This window comes from Dromaius novaehollandiae, chromosome 1, assembly GCF_036370855.1.
Source record: "Dromaius novaehollandiae isolate bDroNov1 chromosome 1, bDroNov1.hap1, whole genome shotgun sequence".
In the NCBI taxonomy this organism is placed as follows: Eukaryota; Metazoa; Chordata; class Aves; order Casuariiformes; family Dromaiidae; genus Dromaius; species Dromaius novaehollandiae.
Window position 1 is genome coordinate 182,671,074 of NC_088098.1, and position 15,323 is coordinate 182,686,396.

At 35.3% G+C, this 15,323-nt stretch overlaps 1 protein-coding gene across 3 annotated transcripts in view; it reads right to left on the minus strand.

Annotated features, from left to right (window-relative positions):
* Nucleotides 1-5,994: 5,994 nt before the first annotated feature.
* The window catches only part of PCDH17 (protocadherin 17), a 91,438-nt gene continuing 82,109 nt past the window's right edge, over nucleotides 5,995-15,323 (minus strand). For all 3 annotated transcript variants that reach the window (XM_026101150.2, XM_064504796.1, XM_026101151.2), the window contains one exon: nucleotides 5,995-10,558. In XM_026101150.2, coding sequence (XP_025956935.1) covers nucleotides 9,873-10,558 — 686 coding nt within the window. In that variant the 3' untranslated portion in view covers nucleotides 5,995-9,872. The remainder of the gene's footprint in view (nucleotides 10,559-15,323) is intronic.

The window sequence follows — 15,323 nt, forward strand, 5'->3', positions numbered from 1 at the left end:
ATTCTCAGGTTGCTGTATTAGTAACATCACTGAATACAGTAATTGACAGATGTGTATAAGTTTTGTTAAAATGATTAAAAGCTCTGCAAATCATAACCTGTCAGTGTTCCCTGGGAAACAAAGACCTTTCCATCTGTTAAGGGACTCTGTAAATGAGTGTAATGAGTCACCTTTAAAATGACAGCTGTTACCCCTAGGATTTGAGCCTTGAAGCAAGTGTAAAAATATGATGAAATACATATAAATCATCGATCAAAAATATCCTTTATTTGTTATTGTTTTGATCACCTTACTGTGGATAGGGAGTAATAGCTTGTGATTTGTCTGTGATCTCTAGCGCTTGGAAGAGGTCCAAGTCAATAGGAAGATAGTTATGTTTAGTGATGTTACAGTTTGATAAGACACTATATCTCTGCATATATCTTTGCACATTCTCTGTCACAGTCTTCACAATGAATAAAATTTTACAAGGATGGTGGCATGTGATAGCAGCACATTTGAAAATTACCTCTTCTGAACTGTGGAAGCCCAATAAAACTGGAAATGAGGGACATGAAAACGAGGTGTGTTTAGGTATAAAAATGGTTCACCTTTTACGCTCTTCTGCTTCAATATTTAAGACGTTTTAGTAAAGGTAAGTGATTTGTTACTCTTTTGCTTGTACCATTGATTCCCCTTTCTGATACATTATGTGAAGTAGGGCAGGTGGAGTCATAACATTTTCTGTGAAATAAAGTGCAAATTCTGCTATGCAAATGGACCATTAAGAACTAAATTAGATCGAACAGCAGTGGTAAATCAACAATTATATTGTGTTTGTGTGCTTTTTAATATAGCAGGATTCCAGCACAAATAAAATCCAACAAGTCGGCAACACATGTTGTGGATGGTAACGCTAGTCACCACTAGAGGAGAAATCCTAGGGCTAATGATGTGCTTTAGTAAATCTGGTATACGCTTTACTGCCACTTTGATGCAGTCTTTAAAGCTGAGGATGCTGAGCAAAGTGCTTTGAGTCGGCTGGTAACACAGTATATTAATTACCACTCATAATAACTTCCGTTTTTACATAATTGTTGCATATTTGTGCGTGTTATGCCAAATAAAATCCTCAGTCTGGACTGGTGATTGTGATTAATATTTATGCTGCAGTTAAAATGTGCATGCTTTTAGCTCCACTGATGAGAAGGCTGTCTGGATTATTTATAAAATGAAACAAAAATAATAATTAAAAATATCCCCACACTGAGCAAACAGGTGGTTCTTTGAATACAGTTCTAACTGAATTTTATCTATCTGCAAAAATGCATTCTGTGCTAACCAACACATGGATTGAACAAAGATTGGTCTTTCTCCAGGCCACCCTTCATGGCTTGGAAATGTGGACTAGCATTTTCTTGCATTTGCTTTACAAATACTTGGGTTGAAGGAAATAAAGCAAATAAGGAGAGCTGGCATCCTCTTACAAGAAGCTATGGGATTCAAGATTTGGCAGCAGCACCTTGTGGCTCCTCACTGTTGAATGTTGTCATTGCCTATGGAAGCTTGGATTGCATCCAGGCAGGAGGTGAGGTGGACAGCACCTTAGAATAGAGGAATTACTAGTTATCAGCAGAGCTGTCTCAGTTTTACGTTCTTGATCCCACATTAAGCTTGGCAAATCTCCAGGAAAGCTTTTTAAACAAGAGCATACGATTCAGATGACCTCCAGTTTTTTTGTAGCTCTCCCACTGTTGCAATACCAAGTTGGGAGCCTGGTATTTCACCGGAACTAAAGAAGTATTAAGGACTGTGAGTCTGCTGAAAACACCATATTCTCTGTCCTCCACTATGTTGATTTTTGCCTCCAACCACAAAGACTTTTGCAGTTGCAGTGCTTTTAAGTTTTAGCAGTTCTGTGAAGATTATTTATAAGTGTTGGAGAATCAACCTTTTAAAAAAGGGAATTTCTTTGGAAATTAAAGCACTGAATGTACTTATTAGCATGCTTTTGTTTTTAGCTGTCTTTCTTGATCTTCCTTTCCTCTATTCTATTTTAGTCTGCTAGAGCTCTTGTATTTAGAAGAGAAGGATTGTATATTCACAGTCATTAAGTGTTACTCAGCTGAGGTATGCATGAAAAGGTGCTCATGAGCAAAGCTCTATTTACCCTTTTTCCTATACATTTCTTCTTTTTTTTTTCCTTTGAGTTCTTTACTTAGAGATTATTTTTAAAAGACTTTCAAAAAAATAAAGCATTCTTTTTCCTTTTAAAGGATTGCTGGGTCTTATGTTTGAGATGCACAAAAATATAAAGTCAACTGAACAAATCCACTTTCTACCCATATTTCATTCCCAAACAAGTCAACTAAACAGCTTCTGCTAAGGTGGCATTGGAACTCTGGGTAGCATACCCGGGAACTTGGTTCACTCACACTGGTTCATGGAGCTACAGAAGTTATTACGGAAGTGTATTACCAATCTCTCCATTTTTTTCCAAAATAAAAAAGCACAATAGAGGACCAGGGACTGGATTGTCCCTTTTTTCTGGAGTTTTCTATTACCAGAGACCTTGAACTTCAATGGTTTTAAGAAGTTTATATTGCAGTCAAAGATACAGGCTTACTAACAGCTGCTAATCTCTCTTCTGAATCTCTTCTAAAATAATGGTACCATAACACTATTAAAATAATTTCACATGCATCTTTTTTCTATTGCATTTACTGTATTCACTTCATGTTTTACCATTCCATATTAAAATATATAGGACAGTGGCTTATATTCTTTTTTTTTTTTCATTTAGGATGAGACACAAGGCAATAGAAAATCAGTCCTATAGCTAATATTTCTTTAAGCGTAGGAACTCAAAGGGTATTCAAAATCAATACAACTTGTCATCTTATCTAGGATAGCCTTTAAACATATACTGATAATGAAATATTTATGATCTATGCTATATTTAGAAGATGCAAAATATACCAGTTACACAGAATATACATATTAACTATTGTGACTCTCTCACATTTTCAGTAAAAAAATTCATTAAGGAAAAAAAATTTTTCAGAAGGATGTTTATTTATTAGGGAAACACCTTGATTTAGAGCTGATATCTATTGAATGTGATATTCCTGTTAACTGGATTGTGTATTGAACTTACAGTAGTAAATGAAGACTTGGTTCATTGAAGGTAAAAAGGGTTTTAAATGGAAAATAAAAATTTTGGGTTTTCTTATATTATATCAACTTAAATATGGCAAAATTTTAAAATAAGTAGAATTTTAAGAAAGAAATGGAGATCTTACCTAAAAATGTTATTATTAATATGTATTAATTATATGGTGTAAAGTGTGAAAAAACTTTGAAGTCATGAAGACTCTCCTCTAGTATCTCTACAGTGTAAGTAAATTTGCAATGTAAAGTATTTTAAATGGAGTTTACTTTACATAGTTGGGGGTAAACTTGTAAGAAAAGGAAGGAGTGGTGATTGTCCTGAAAGGGGTACTTGCAAAAATCATTATAGCATGTAGCAGCACAGAGGATATCTTCTGTGAACTGTGCTGTAAAAGGGTTAAATAAATAGATGCATGGAAAATTTTGCTTTAGACAGTAATAACAGAAATAGATAAATGCTATTTTCTGATGGTCAGACAGATATGGTGTTTCCATTTTAATGTTGATCCCAGCCTAGTAATCCATTTTTATCACTTTCAAATTAAACCACTGAAAGGAGTTCTGCATGTGATTGCCCCTAAAATGCTGGAAAAATTGCAGCTATTACAAAATGTAATTGCAAATTTTTTGAGGAATATTTCTTCTTGCAAACGTATTACAAATATGTTTTCTGAACGGCACTAGCAATCAACTGATTTCCAGATACAACTTAAATGTTGTTTTTTAACTTCAAAAAAGTTGAATGTCAAGGACTGAGGATAACTGACTGATCCCCTAGTTCTCTGATAGCAGGTCAGTAGGTGCACTCTAAGAAGATTTCTATAGATTTAACTTTCAAGGCACTAAAAGTAAAATGTTTTCAGAGATGGAATTTTAATTATTCTATTTCAGTAGGTTAAAATCTAAATATATTGTCCAACAATCTATGTTTCAAGGCCTGTCTACAGCCTCGCTCTTTGCCAAGATAAATCACAGAATGTTTACGGACATTTTAGAGTCTTGTCCAAATAAAAAATAAAACTTTCAGCCTAAACAACCTACAGGAAACGTGCACATGTGAGAACATTGTTTTCATTTTTAAAACTAATAAAGGGTCCCCGAGTTGACTGGCATATATTTATTAAAAAACAAACAAACAAACAAAATAGAAAGATAAATTAAAAACGGATCAGTATCCCAACCACAGAAAAATGCTTTCCCAAAACTTGAACTGAAGATATTTGTGAGCCAGGCACTATTGGGGATCATCAGTACTAAATAAACTGAGATACTGTGCTCTCTTTTCTGAGTCATAACATATGCATTATGAAATATACATCTCAGAAAATTCTAAGATGGGTCATTAATTCCCTGATCCATTTCTACATGCACTACTGATACTAAGGTGACCTTCCACAATTCAAGCTACATATGCAGCAGAGAGCCATCCTTTATTTCTCCTGGAGAAATTTTATTTTTAGGGAAACATAAATAAGCTTCCAGCTGCTTTCATGTCTTAGCCTCAATAAAGGATGAGGATAGGATCTTTATCCCATGAGTGAACACCCTGAAGCAGTTATATGTGATTGGCTTAAAGGAGATCTAAGAATCTGTTTGATAGACTGGCCACTTTCCAAATGAGAAATCAATGTCTCTGTATTCTGGGTAAAGAAAAGCCAGGATGGTTTATGACTAGTTCTACATATACTGTGAAGCCAGCCAAGCTCTGAATTACACACAGTTGAAGACAGCAAGACAGCAACATCCCATGTCCAATGAGGCCTTCAGCAGCATAAGGTACATTCTGGCAGGACTCTGCACAGACAGTGGCTTGCTAAATTTTGGAATTCAGCCTGTAGAAAGACAAATACATGTAGCAGGAAGAAGGGAAGAAAACAATAGGGGTTTTCTGTGTCTAGGATGGTCAGCTAATTAGATGGAGGCTGGTTTTCTTTCTGGCAAAGAGACTTGCAGAAAACACGCAATGGGTAAATGGTAATTCTGCCTGCAGGACTGGCACATATCTTCATAATACCCGCCGTATTCTGAACAATCAAAAACTCAATTTAGTTGTCAAAAGCAATGCCTTTTTTTTTTTTTACTTATAGTTAAAAAAAAGTCCAATGTGGGGACTTTACACTATTTGGTATGCCACTGTTACATCACACAGGAGCAAACAGAAAGGGCCGTGTACTCTGGTATCATGATGCTCAGACAGAACACTTCTTTAAAAAAAAAGAAAGAAGATAAAAAAGGGCTAACAGAAATAGTAAATTATAGCAACATCCTCAAACAACCAGACATAAGAAAGCCATATTTTTCCGCAACATTTTGTCATGTTGTTTACAGCAACATGAATGAAATTATTTACCTCTAATACTCAGGACCCTGAGAAAGATGCATTTTTTAAAACTTTACATCCTTTAGAATATTTTTTCCACTTGTATGCTCAGGCATTGTTTTGATCTTTCATGTTGGGCTGACAGCCTTTGAGAACTTACACCCTCATTTATAATGCTTTTGGTGAACTCACACCAGTGTATTAAACAAAACTATCCCTTATTCAGCTCCATATTTCTGTGAGCAAATAACTGCCTGTAGGGATTCAGCACATCAGCTGCTTAAAAGATAAACCTACCCAGCTTGATGAAAACTCTTCACCACCTTCCTGTTGAGAGAAAACTGTTACACATTTCTAATAAATGAAGCAGGAACTGTCATTTTTTTGGCAAACTGATAAACTAGCTGTAACAGCCGCATTGCCACAAGTTGCTTTTCCAAAGTAATTACCATCAGGCTCCCTGTGGTATGCAGTGTTTAACACATTTCTTCTGTGTTAATGAATGCAAAAGCAGGCAACACCACTATTAGTAATTGCTTTTTATTCGTAGTCCTCATTTTCCAGATAGGTCACATTAAACACAGCCATTAAACAATAGCGGTTGAGATAATCCATACAATGTATGCTGCTTTTGTTTGTTTTTTGTGTCATTCACCAGTCACTTGGTGCAACTTTGAGCCATATGGGGAGACAGGGGCTGATAAATGTGAATTGCCAACCTGTAGCACAATTGGGCCAGAGAAGTCAAAACCTTAATCAGGTTTCATTCAATTACACTTCAAATCAACAAATCTTGATAGCCAAAACTCCCATTTGAATTAATGCACTAATAATCACTGCCTGATGTTAAAAGAATGTAATTAAACAATAATGAGTGGGCGTATATTATGCTAGGCTTCAGACTACTTCTTGACTTCAGCAATTTCCCTTCCATTAGGCAACAAACAGCTTGAAAGTTTGTTTGAATGATGCATCTTGTTCCACTGTGAGCAAATGCTTGACTTCTAGGGGTAACTTTGACTGGGAGACCTGTATGCTCAAATGGCAAATCACAATTCAGGATAATTTCTTTCCTGAGGAGTATGCCAAGAAAGAAAGAAAGAAAAAAGTCTGATTTGACTCCTGATTTGATTGGACAACCGTTTAAGGAACTCCCAGTTATTTGCTGACATTAATAAAAGGTATATAGAATACCTTCCTCCCTACTCACAGTGTACAGTACAATTTTATTAGTTACCTAACATGCTTTCCTGTACCTCAGCCATTCTCTTTATAGTCATGTGATGGATTTTTTTTTTCAGTTTTATAAAATATGTACATAAGGAATGAAAGAAATACCTCATAAACTTCATTGTTCATTGCTGTCTCTGTCTCCAGTGGTGATAGCAGAGATACTGAGAAGTAAAAAAGCTATATTTTACTTCTTTTGTGCATGGTACTTCCTTCCTCCATGATCATATTAATTTTGACTGAACCAGAAAAAGTCACATCTGTTGGTTTATTGGTTCTTTATGTATCAATCCTGAATCGTGAAACATATTTTATAAGCTGGGATATCCTTGCTGGAAGCAGTATGCCAGAGATCTACAACACAGGGCAGTTGTCAACCAAATTAAATAAAAGCAAGATTTCTTAAACTCATCCATAAAGCTGTGAGTCATGAATTCTGAATTACCTTAGAGTGGTAAATAAATAATCACTACTAAATACAGATAATGTGTTAAACAGCTAAAGCTAGTAAATCACTAGTGACAAGAGAGCCTTAAGGTAAATTCCTCTTACACTGGCACAGCCCTTTCTCGGAATGTTGTGTTTTATGTCTTCAGACACATACAATGAATTGTACAATTGGTTACTCAGTGTTAAAATCATTTATAAAATACACAAATCTCCGTCACTTGACTGCATTTAAATACTGGCTTAGATTTTGCTGAATAATGGATCTCACTGGCAGAGCTAAAGACTTGGTGCACAGACACTGAAGTGATGGGCACCACAGAAATATACGTATAAGAGACTGATCAAACAATAAGAAATCCTCTCCACTATGGAATTTCAAGCTACCAAGCTATCAAGCAAAATCAATCCTGGGTCTCCTGGCCGAAAAGAAAAAAAAAAATTGTAGAACACAGACAACACCACATTTTAGATACATAAATTGTCCAAAACATGGAGAGTAGCTTGATAAACATGTACAAGATCCTTTGTTCACACGTAATTGTAGACTTGCTTAACAGCGGGAGCTAAGAGCAAACTTTCAGGATGGAAGTTTCCAACAACCAAAGACAATTCATTGTAGGACTGACTAGTTAAGATCACCCTTTAACAGAAATCCCAACATCAAAACCAACTGTTGGTCAACTTACTTTCTTGAATTGATGAAAAGTATGGCTTTCTGGGATTTGAGATTGCCAACCTGAACTAAATAACCTCTTATATATGTTTGTATAATACAGCTTAAATTTAACATAACCCAGACTCTGTTTTTATACAATGTGTCACAGTGGTATGTCCAACAGAGTAACTGAAATATATAAGGCGCAAATGCTGGGCTAAACATTTTTATTTCTGCTGCTTTTTTGTTCTTTTGTTTCATTTTGAATGTGCGTTGTTGCTATTTCTTAACTTTCATCTGAAAGTAATTTTGAGTTTTTCAAATGCAATAGAAACATCCTTAGAATAAATAATAAAAAAGTAGAAATTATCTCCCAAGTTGTTCTGCAAATAGTTTTCAGAACAACTGAAGATAAAACTATAAACAAGGTCCCAGAAAAAGCACCTCATACCTAGAACTTCAGTAAGCAATTGCACTTCCTAAAGGATCTGATAAAATACTGCTCATGCCACATTGGCAATGACAGGTTTTTCAGCTCTCTGAACTTAGTAGCAAAACTTTGAAAATGGTGGTATCAGTTAAGAAGTCAACCAGATATCCTACATTAAACAGGCTGGCTGCATGTGTTTGGAAAATAACAAGGAGGTTCCAGGTGCTGGTTCAAGTGTAATTGGTGTTATTAAACTTGTGTTTGCAATAAAAGCTTCTACAAGGACTTGCACATAACCATGACTGATGGATGTATTTGTAGGCTGTTCAGTTAGCTCCATCAGCTCACTCAAACACATTTTGAACAGATTATGTACTGCAGTACTTCGTAGACCATACATTAAACAAGAGACTTTGCTCTGAGCCGCTGCTTCCCACAATCCATGGGGAAAAGGAAGCAGGAAAAAACAAAACTCATAGAGTTCGACAGCTACCGAGGCAACACTTGCCATTTACAATATAAGCCCAAATATTTTTGCAACACAACTATATATTAATTTAATAAAATACACAATATAGCTCTTATACACTCAACATTTTGGCTCATATGCACTGAATCTGCAATAAATCAATAAAAATATGTCATTTGATGTAAACACACTGAATCTTCTTACATTTGCACATTTAAATGATCATGTAGTTTGTGTGGATGTCTAAGACATTTTAACTTTCCTGAGCTATTTTAGTGTCCACAAATGAATAAAAAAGTGTTAATAATGTTAATTTATTTTGTGTATTACCCTTCAAGGTAACTTTTTTTTAAAACTTTTATTTTACTTCAGGTTTCTTTAAAACTTATCGCTAACTATTTAAAGTTTGTTGGACACTAAAATGCTAAATAGATATTAAAATCTTTTTTTTTTCTTTTTATCAAGTGAATTAGCTTATGTGTGTGCAGGACAAAATGGACTATATCATTTTACATTTAACCTTAATATGATATGAGGTGCTTTACTAATGATCAGGATATGTTTTGCTGAATAATGATCTGGAATGGGTTTTTTATTTTCTTGTTCTTTTTTCTTTTCATTTCTGTGGCAGATAACTTTATACATAAATGTTTACCACAAATGAATGTTAACGTTTGGTGTCACTTGGACTACTACAAGAACTCTTTTTTTAGGACTTTCAGTAGAAGCCTGTGGTGAGTGCTGGAAATCCACCACAGATCAGAATTATTCAACCCTGTTTTTCTTGGGGTTTATACGTAAACAGTAAAGTCAGCATCAGCTATTGAGGACAGTCTTAAAGTATCAGATGTATTTCAGTTCCACCTTTCTCACACCTTCCTATCAGATTGTCAAAATGGCACTGTCTTTCCTTCTTTCTTTCAGTTCTTAATGTACTTCACTCTGTCCTAATGAAAGTTTGGTCAAAATGAAACCAGTGTTATCTGTCAAAAAGAAAGAGCAGTGAAAAGAACATACTTGTGGGCACTTCAGATGTTCACTAAAAGCCTTAAAGCAGCATTGGTCTTCCTTCATTCCTGTAAATCTGTTACCAGGGGATTTTTATTTTATTTTATTTTTTAATCAGCAGAAGAGGAGCGTAACTGCCAGCCTGTCCTTATTCTCCCCCTCACTTTCTCACAGCCACAGGGTCACTTCCCCGACAGTCCTGTAAGAGCTTGTCGATCTCTCTCACGACTTCCTCAGCATCCACTGACTCCCTGCCTAGATCCCGGGCTGAGCGGTCTAACTGCTCCAGAACAGAGTCCATCTCGCTCGAGTCTCGGCTCACTCGGGAATGTACGTCGGCAAAGGCCCTGGCCATCTGATCTGACGCAATGAAGGGAGGAGCGTCTTTTGACTGTTTACTAGGCGATAGATACTGACTGTCAGTTGACAAGTACTGGCTGCTTGGTTCAGCCAAGGCTCCTGATTTCACTTCACAACCATCCAGTGGTCCTTTTGTTGAGGTGCAAGGCTCGATGCATGTCTTGGTTGGGCTGCTCGATGCTGAGGGAACCTCCTGAAGTAGAGGACTCAGGGCACGTTTGGCTTTTAAGTAAGGTTTAACATTGGCAATGAGAATAGTGTGCTCTCTCTTGTCTTTCCCAAATGTACAAAAAGTCTTTTTCCCGGTGGGATTCACAGTTTCGTAAGTCTCAGTCTCAACATTAGCTTCAACTGTGGGTACAAAGAGATTTGTGCGATAATCTGCACTCTCAGCCTGGCTGGCTGTGGGGAACTGTGGCATCCAACACCTGTCAGAATGACCAAGCACTCTGCATTCGTCTGTGCAGTTAACACATTCTTCTTGTTCTGTAAAACAAAGCAGAAGAAGAAAACCTCTGATTGTAAGTGGATTTCTTTAAACTAAGGAGAGTCTCTGATCAACCTGTGGTGGGCTTACTTGATATCTGGTTTCTTAATTATGGAGAAAAAAGGAGGCTATAATTAAGATGTTTCAGGAGGATTGCATAAACCAGCTAGTTGAGACAATAGATTTATTTAACTCTATTCTCTAGGTATGAAAGCATTCACACAGCCCAAAGGAAGTAAAAAGGGGTCATTAGAGAATCATTCTCAGCGGAATTGAGCTTCATCTGTAAACTAATCTGCTGTAGAAATCTGTTAGACTTTGTTCTGTACAACTCATCCTAGAAAATAGTGAGCAGTACTTAAGGAACTCAAAAGGCATTACCAGGATTAATTTTTCAAGTCAAATAACTCAGCAATGACTGCCTTTCCGGAAATACAAACACTTCATAAAAATCAGCAAGCTGGGTTTTCATTTTTGTCACCGCCATTTCGTCTGTAATTGTTACGTTGTGTGACAGCCACAAAATAAAAAGGTTTTCTTAAAAAGCCTACTTTTCCTGCTGAGAACAGAGAACTAGAATTTTCCATCAGTATGCATTAAATATAAGCTTGTCAAGAAGTGCATATTGCAGTTTTATTAGACATGAGTATGGATCATATGATCAGTTTTTCCCTTTTTTGTTTTGGTGCAAGTAAGTGAAAATGAATTTGCTCAATACATACAATTTGGAAGAATGACAAACCGTGACACACTCTTTGAACTGATAATGCTTTCAGACAGGATTTCTTATTCTTATTTCTTTCAAAGAATATAGTCAAATAAGTTTTTTTTTATTCACTACATTTTTAGAACATAAATTTCAATACTTCCTGTCCTATAGTTCAATTCAAAGACATAAAGAAAACTCTGCTTTAAAAACTTTAGTTTTTAAACTAATGACTCTGTCATTTTACACTAATATAATATGTTTGGACCGCCATTCCTCATTTTATAATTGTATACATGATTCCAACTCAATATCAAGAAGCTGGAAAATTCCAGAAATATCCCTTAAATCTGTGTTTTAGAAATGCTCAAATCTGATGCAACTTATCTTCTCTTCTTCATCTTCTCAATACTTTCTAGTCAATATAGATAGAATAAACCCTTTTATCAACTCTAGGTTGGGTCAACTATAAGCTGATCTTTAACCACTAAGCATTTCAACCCACAAAATGGAAAGATGGGATTTAAATCTTCATTCTACTTGAGGAATTTAGTCTGTAAAAAATGCTTGGAATCTCAATTGGACAAAAAAGTATGAGTATGTATCTATATGTAAGGATGAATGATGCACACACATGTGCACACACACACACACACCCATACACACACATGCACGCGCGTGATGGATCTTAAAAAAAAAACAAATTTGTTGACCTGAAGATAGGACAAATTTTAGGTGATCATAATCTTTCTTAATTAGAAAATAAATTCATAGAAATCTTAAACACAAGATTCATGAGCAGTTACACTGCAGAAATCTGACACAGGAGAAACACTTCTGTTCATCTATCAGAATTAAATAGTGTAAATAGTTTTGACTCTTCACATTTCTATAAAGACATATGAATTAAATGTGAGTTAAATTTAACCAAAATTGTGTTATGTCATGATGACAAGCTAAACTGGGGTGAGATAATTTACTCAGATCTGATATTTGCTAATGATAATGCACACACTCCTGTGAAAAAGTGTTATTTCCTATAAATATTCCCTGCCTTGAAAAGTTCTTAGACTATTAGGAAAAAAAAAAGAAAGAAAACAAGACAGAATCAGGTACTCTGCTACAGGAAAAGGAGAACATAGAATGATTTTTCAGAATGTAAAAGAAAGATAAGTTAAGTAAAGGTAAAATCTGTAGAAGACCTCCAACGAAAAATAAGCTGCATGCTGTTTTTATTGTACAGCACAAAATGCAATAATCATAGTGAAAAGCAAGGAGTAAAAAGATAACCCAAACCCTGAGACTGTAACACAGGGACAGAACTGGGAAGAGTTTAAGGAACAGATTTTGTGGTTTTAAAAAGGAAACAGGACAAGAACATTGGAGAGGAAGGTTCACAGTTTTAGCATGGCATGGGCAACAGTGAATATTAGTCAAGCTTTGATTAAGTTTTGTTATACAGAAAAAAACAAAAAATAAACAAATAAACAAAAAATTCAAAACCCAACCCACAACAAAGCCCGTTCAATGGTAACGCTAGAACTTTAGATATTACCAATGCTCATTATTAATTTATTTCATTCTTTTTCTCTTCCTCCTAATCCTACAGAGTGAATTTGTGGTAACCTCAGCATCTAGCTTTAAAAGAAGACCTATATAGCAATAAGAAATAATAGTTGTCTTGTTTAGAATTTTCTCTAACACATTTCTAAAATTGTTTTCCTGTTACATTACACAGAGAATGCAGGACATTGCAGAGCAAAAGCTTTCTGGCATTTATAAGGGAGTCCCTAAACAATTAATCCATTTCCCAACTAACCGTTTAATCCTTTGCAATCCTTTCGTATCAATTTATGCATATAATTTTGGGCCCTTCCTTTTTAACAAAAGGCAAAAATAATAACTCTGCAAAATGCTGCATTTGTTAGCTTCCATAAAATATTCTGAACCGCAGAATCAGTGGACCAAGACTTCTCTCTGCTGCTTTCTCCACTTCTAATTATTCCACCAAAGCAGGACTCCTTTTTTCTCCTATACTTCTCACGGAAAAAAAAGTAGCACTTCCTGTAACCTTTCTAGCCATATTTAATGTGTCAAGAGCTCATAGTGTACTGGGAGAGCATCAGTAGAGCACCTTTTAGAGGATTTCAGTACATGACAGCCTATTTCCTTAAACCACTAAAAGAACATCTGAGGAAAGGAAATTCTTCCTACCTTTCAAGTACTGCTTCTGTGTCAGATTATCTAAAAATGCATTAAATAAATATTCCTAAATGCATATATAATTTCCAAACTACATAAACATATACTTATAAATATAAAATATACAGCTGTATAATGTAGATAATAGGATTTTTTTCCACTGTCTCTTATTCTAAAAATTGTCAGAACCATATTTGTTTAAAAAAATAATAAATACAAATTATTCCCAGAACTGAGATCAAAATGGCCACACTACAGATGAAAAGAAAAGACCAAAAAAGTTCTCAGCTACTGAAAATACTAGGTAGAATGTTGACTAGAGATTTCACAAGGTACTCAGTACTGTTCCAACAACTGTGCTTTGAGATTTTCAAAACCAATTAGGTTAATTTTGTAACCAAATTATGTTTTAAGATTTGAAATTCTCAGCTTTTACGCATGTGCATACACATACACTGGATGGGAGGATCTCTTATGCAGTGTTTGCATTATTCATTACTGCCAATAAAAATACAAAGTTTGCTGGCAACTCGTTACGTAAAAGAGATATATATCATATATTATATATATATTGCATATCTCCCTTCCCCTTCTCATTTCCTGCATTTGCTAAAGCAGTTTTTATACTTGCATTCATACTCACAGTATTGACTAACTTTCCATTTCTGCTCCGTGGGCATCCTAGCAGTGACTGAATTAAATATGAAGCCAAAAAAGGAGAAGACAGTTTTGTGAGGAAACAAATACAAGATGACCTTGAAGTGAAAACCACCTGCATTGCACGAGCTTTGGCACTCTAGTTTTGAAAATCTGAATCTCTTTACTTCACTCTTTTATGTCACATTATAGGAAAAAGATTTCAAGTATTGATTATCATACATTATAAACTGCTCGCCTCACCATTAGCCTGTAATTTTGACTGCTACAGCTAGCAGACAGTGAAGAAAATTGAACAGGAGCTTTTGTAGTAGCAGCAGAAACTATAAACACAAAGTGAACTATCACCACCAAGGGCCAAATTAGTATTTATGAGAAAATAGAATCAACTTAAAGGTAAATACAAGTGTGTGTGTGTGTGTGTGTGTGTGTGTGTGTATAGGTACATATAGGGGTGTGTGTGTGCGTGTGTATGTGTGCATGTGTGTATATGTCATACACAGCTCTGTACAGCAAGATGTGCCGGTAGAGTGATATGTACCATTGTTCTTTACCTCTACACTTCTCTCCCTCCTGTTGAAAATAAACCCTTGACAGTCCAAAAGTGTGCAATAAACAGAAGCAGCCTGGAGGTTTTCCTAACTCTCTGGAGCTTTAAGGGTAAACAGTCAGAAGTGCTTTATGCACTTTAGGGAGAACATACACTAAAATAGAACTGCTAAATTATCAGCCATAGAAAGAAAAGGAAACAAGCTCTCTGGAAACAACAGTCACCTAGATAGGAAACTTATACTGGAGAGAAATTTAAGATGGTGTAGGAAGAAACTTATGTTGGCAACATATAAATTGCCAAGCAAGGTTTGTATTTTGGTGCAACATATGACATACCTTGTACATTTTATTCTACTTTACCAGAGAAGCTATATTTAACATCTGCCTTCTGTAGCAGGCTTAAAGCAAAAAAATCTTTTATTTTTATTTCCTACCCTTTCCTCATAAATATTTTGAACAAAATTAAATAAAGATACTGATTTCACCCTAACTATAGTGCAGTATAAAGTTAATTAATTAATATTTTAAATAGCTGGCTCCTTTCAGTGGCTAAAGCTGGGATATCATAGTTTGACTCATTAATTATAAGAAATTTGCATAATGATAACAAAGAAGAAATGCAAGATTTTTTTCCTTTTTTCTTTTTA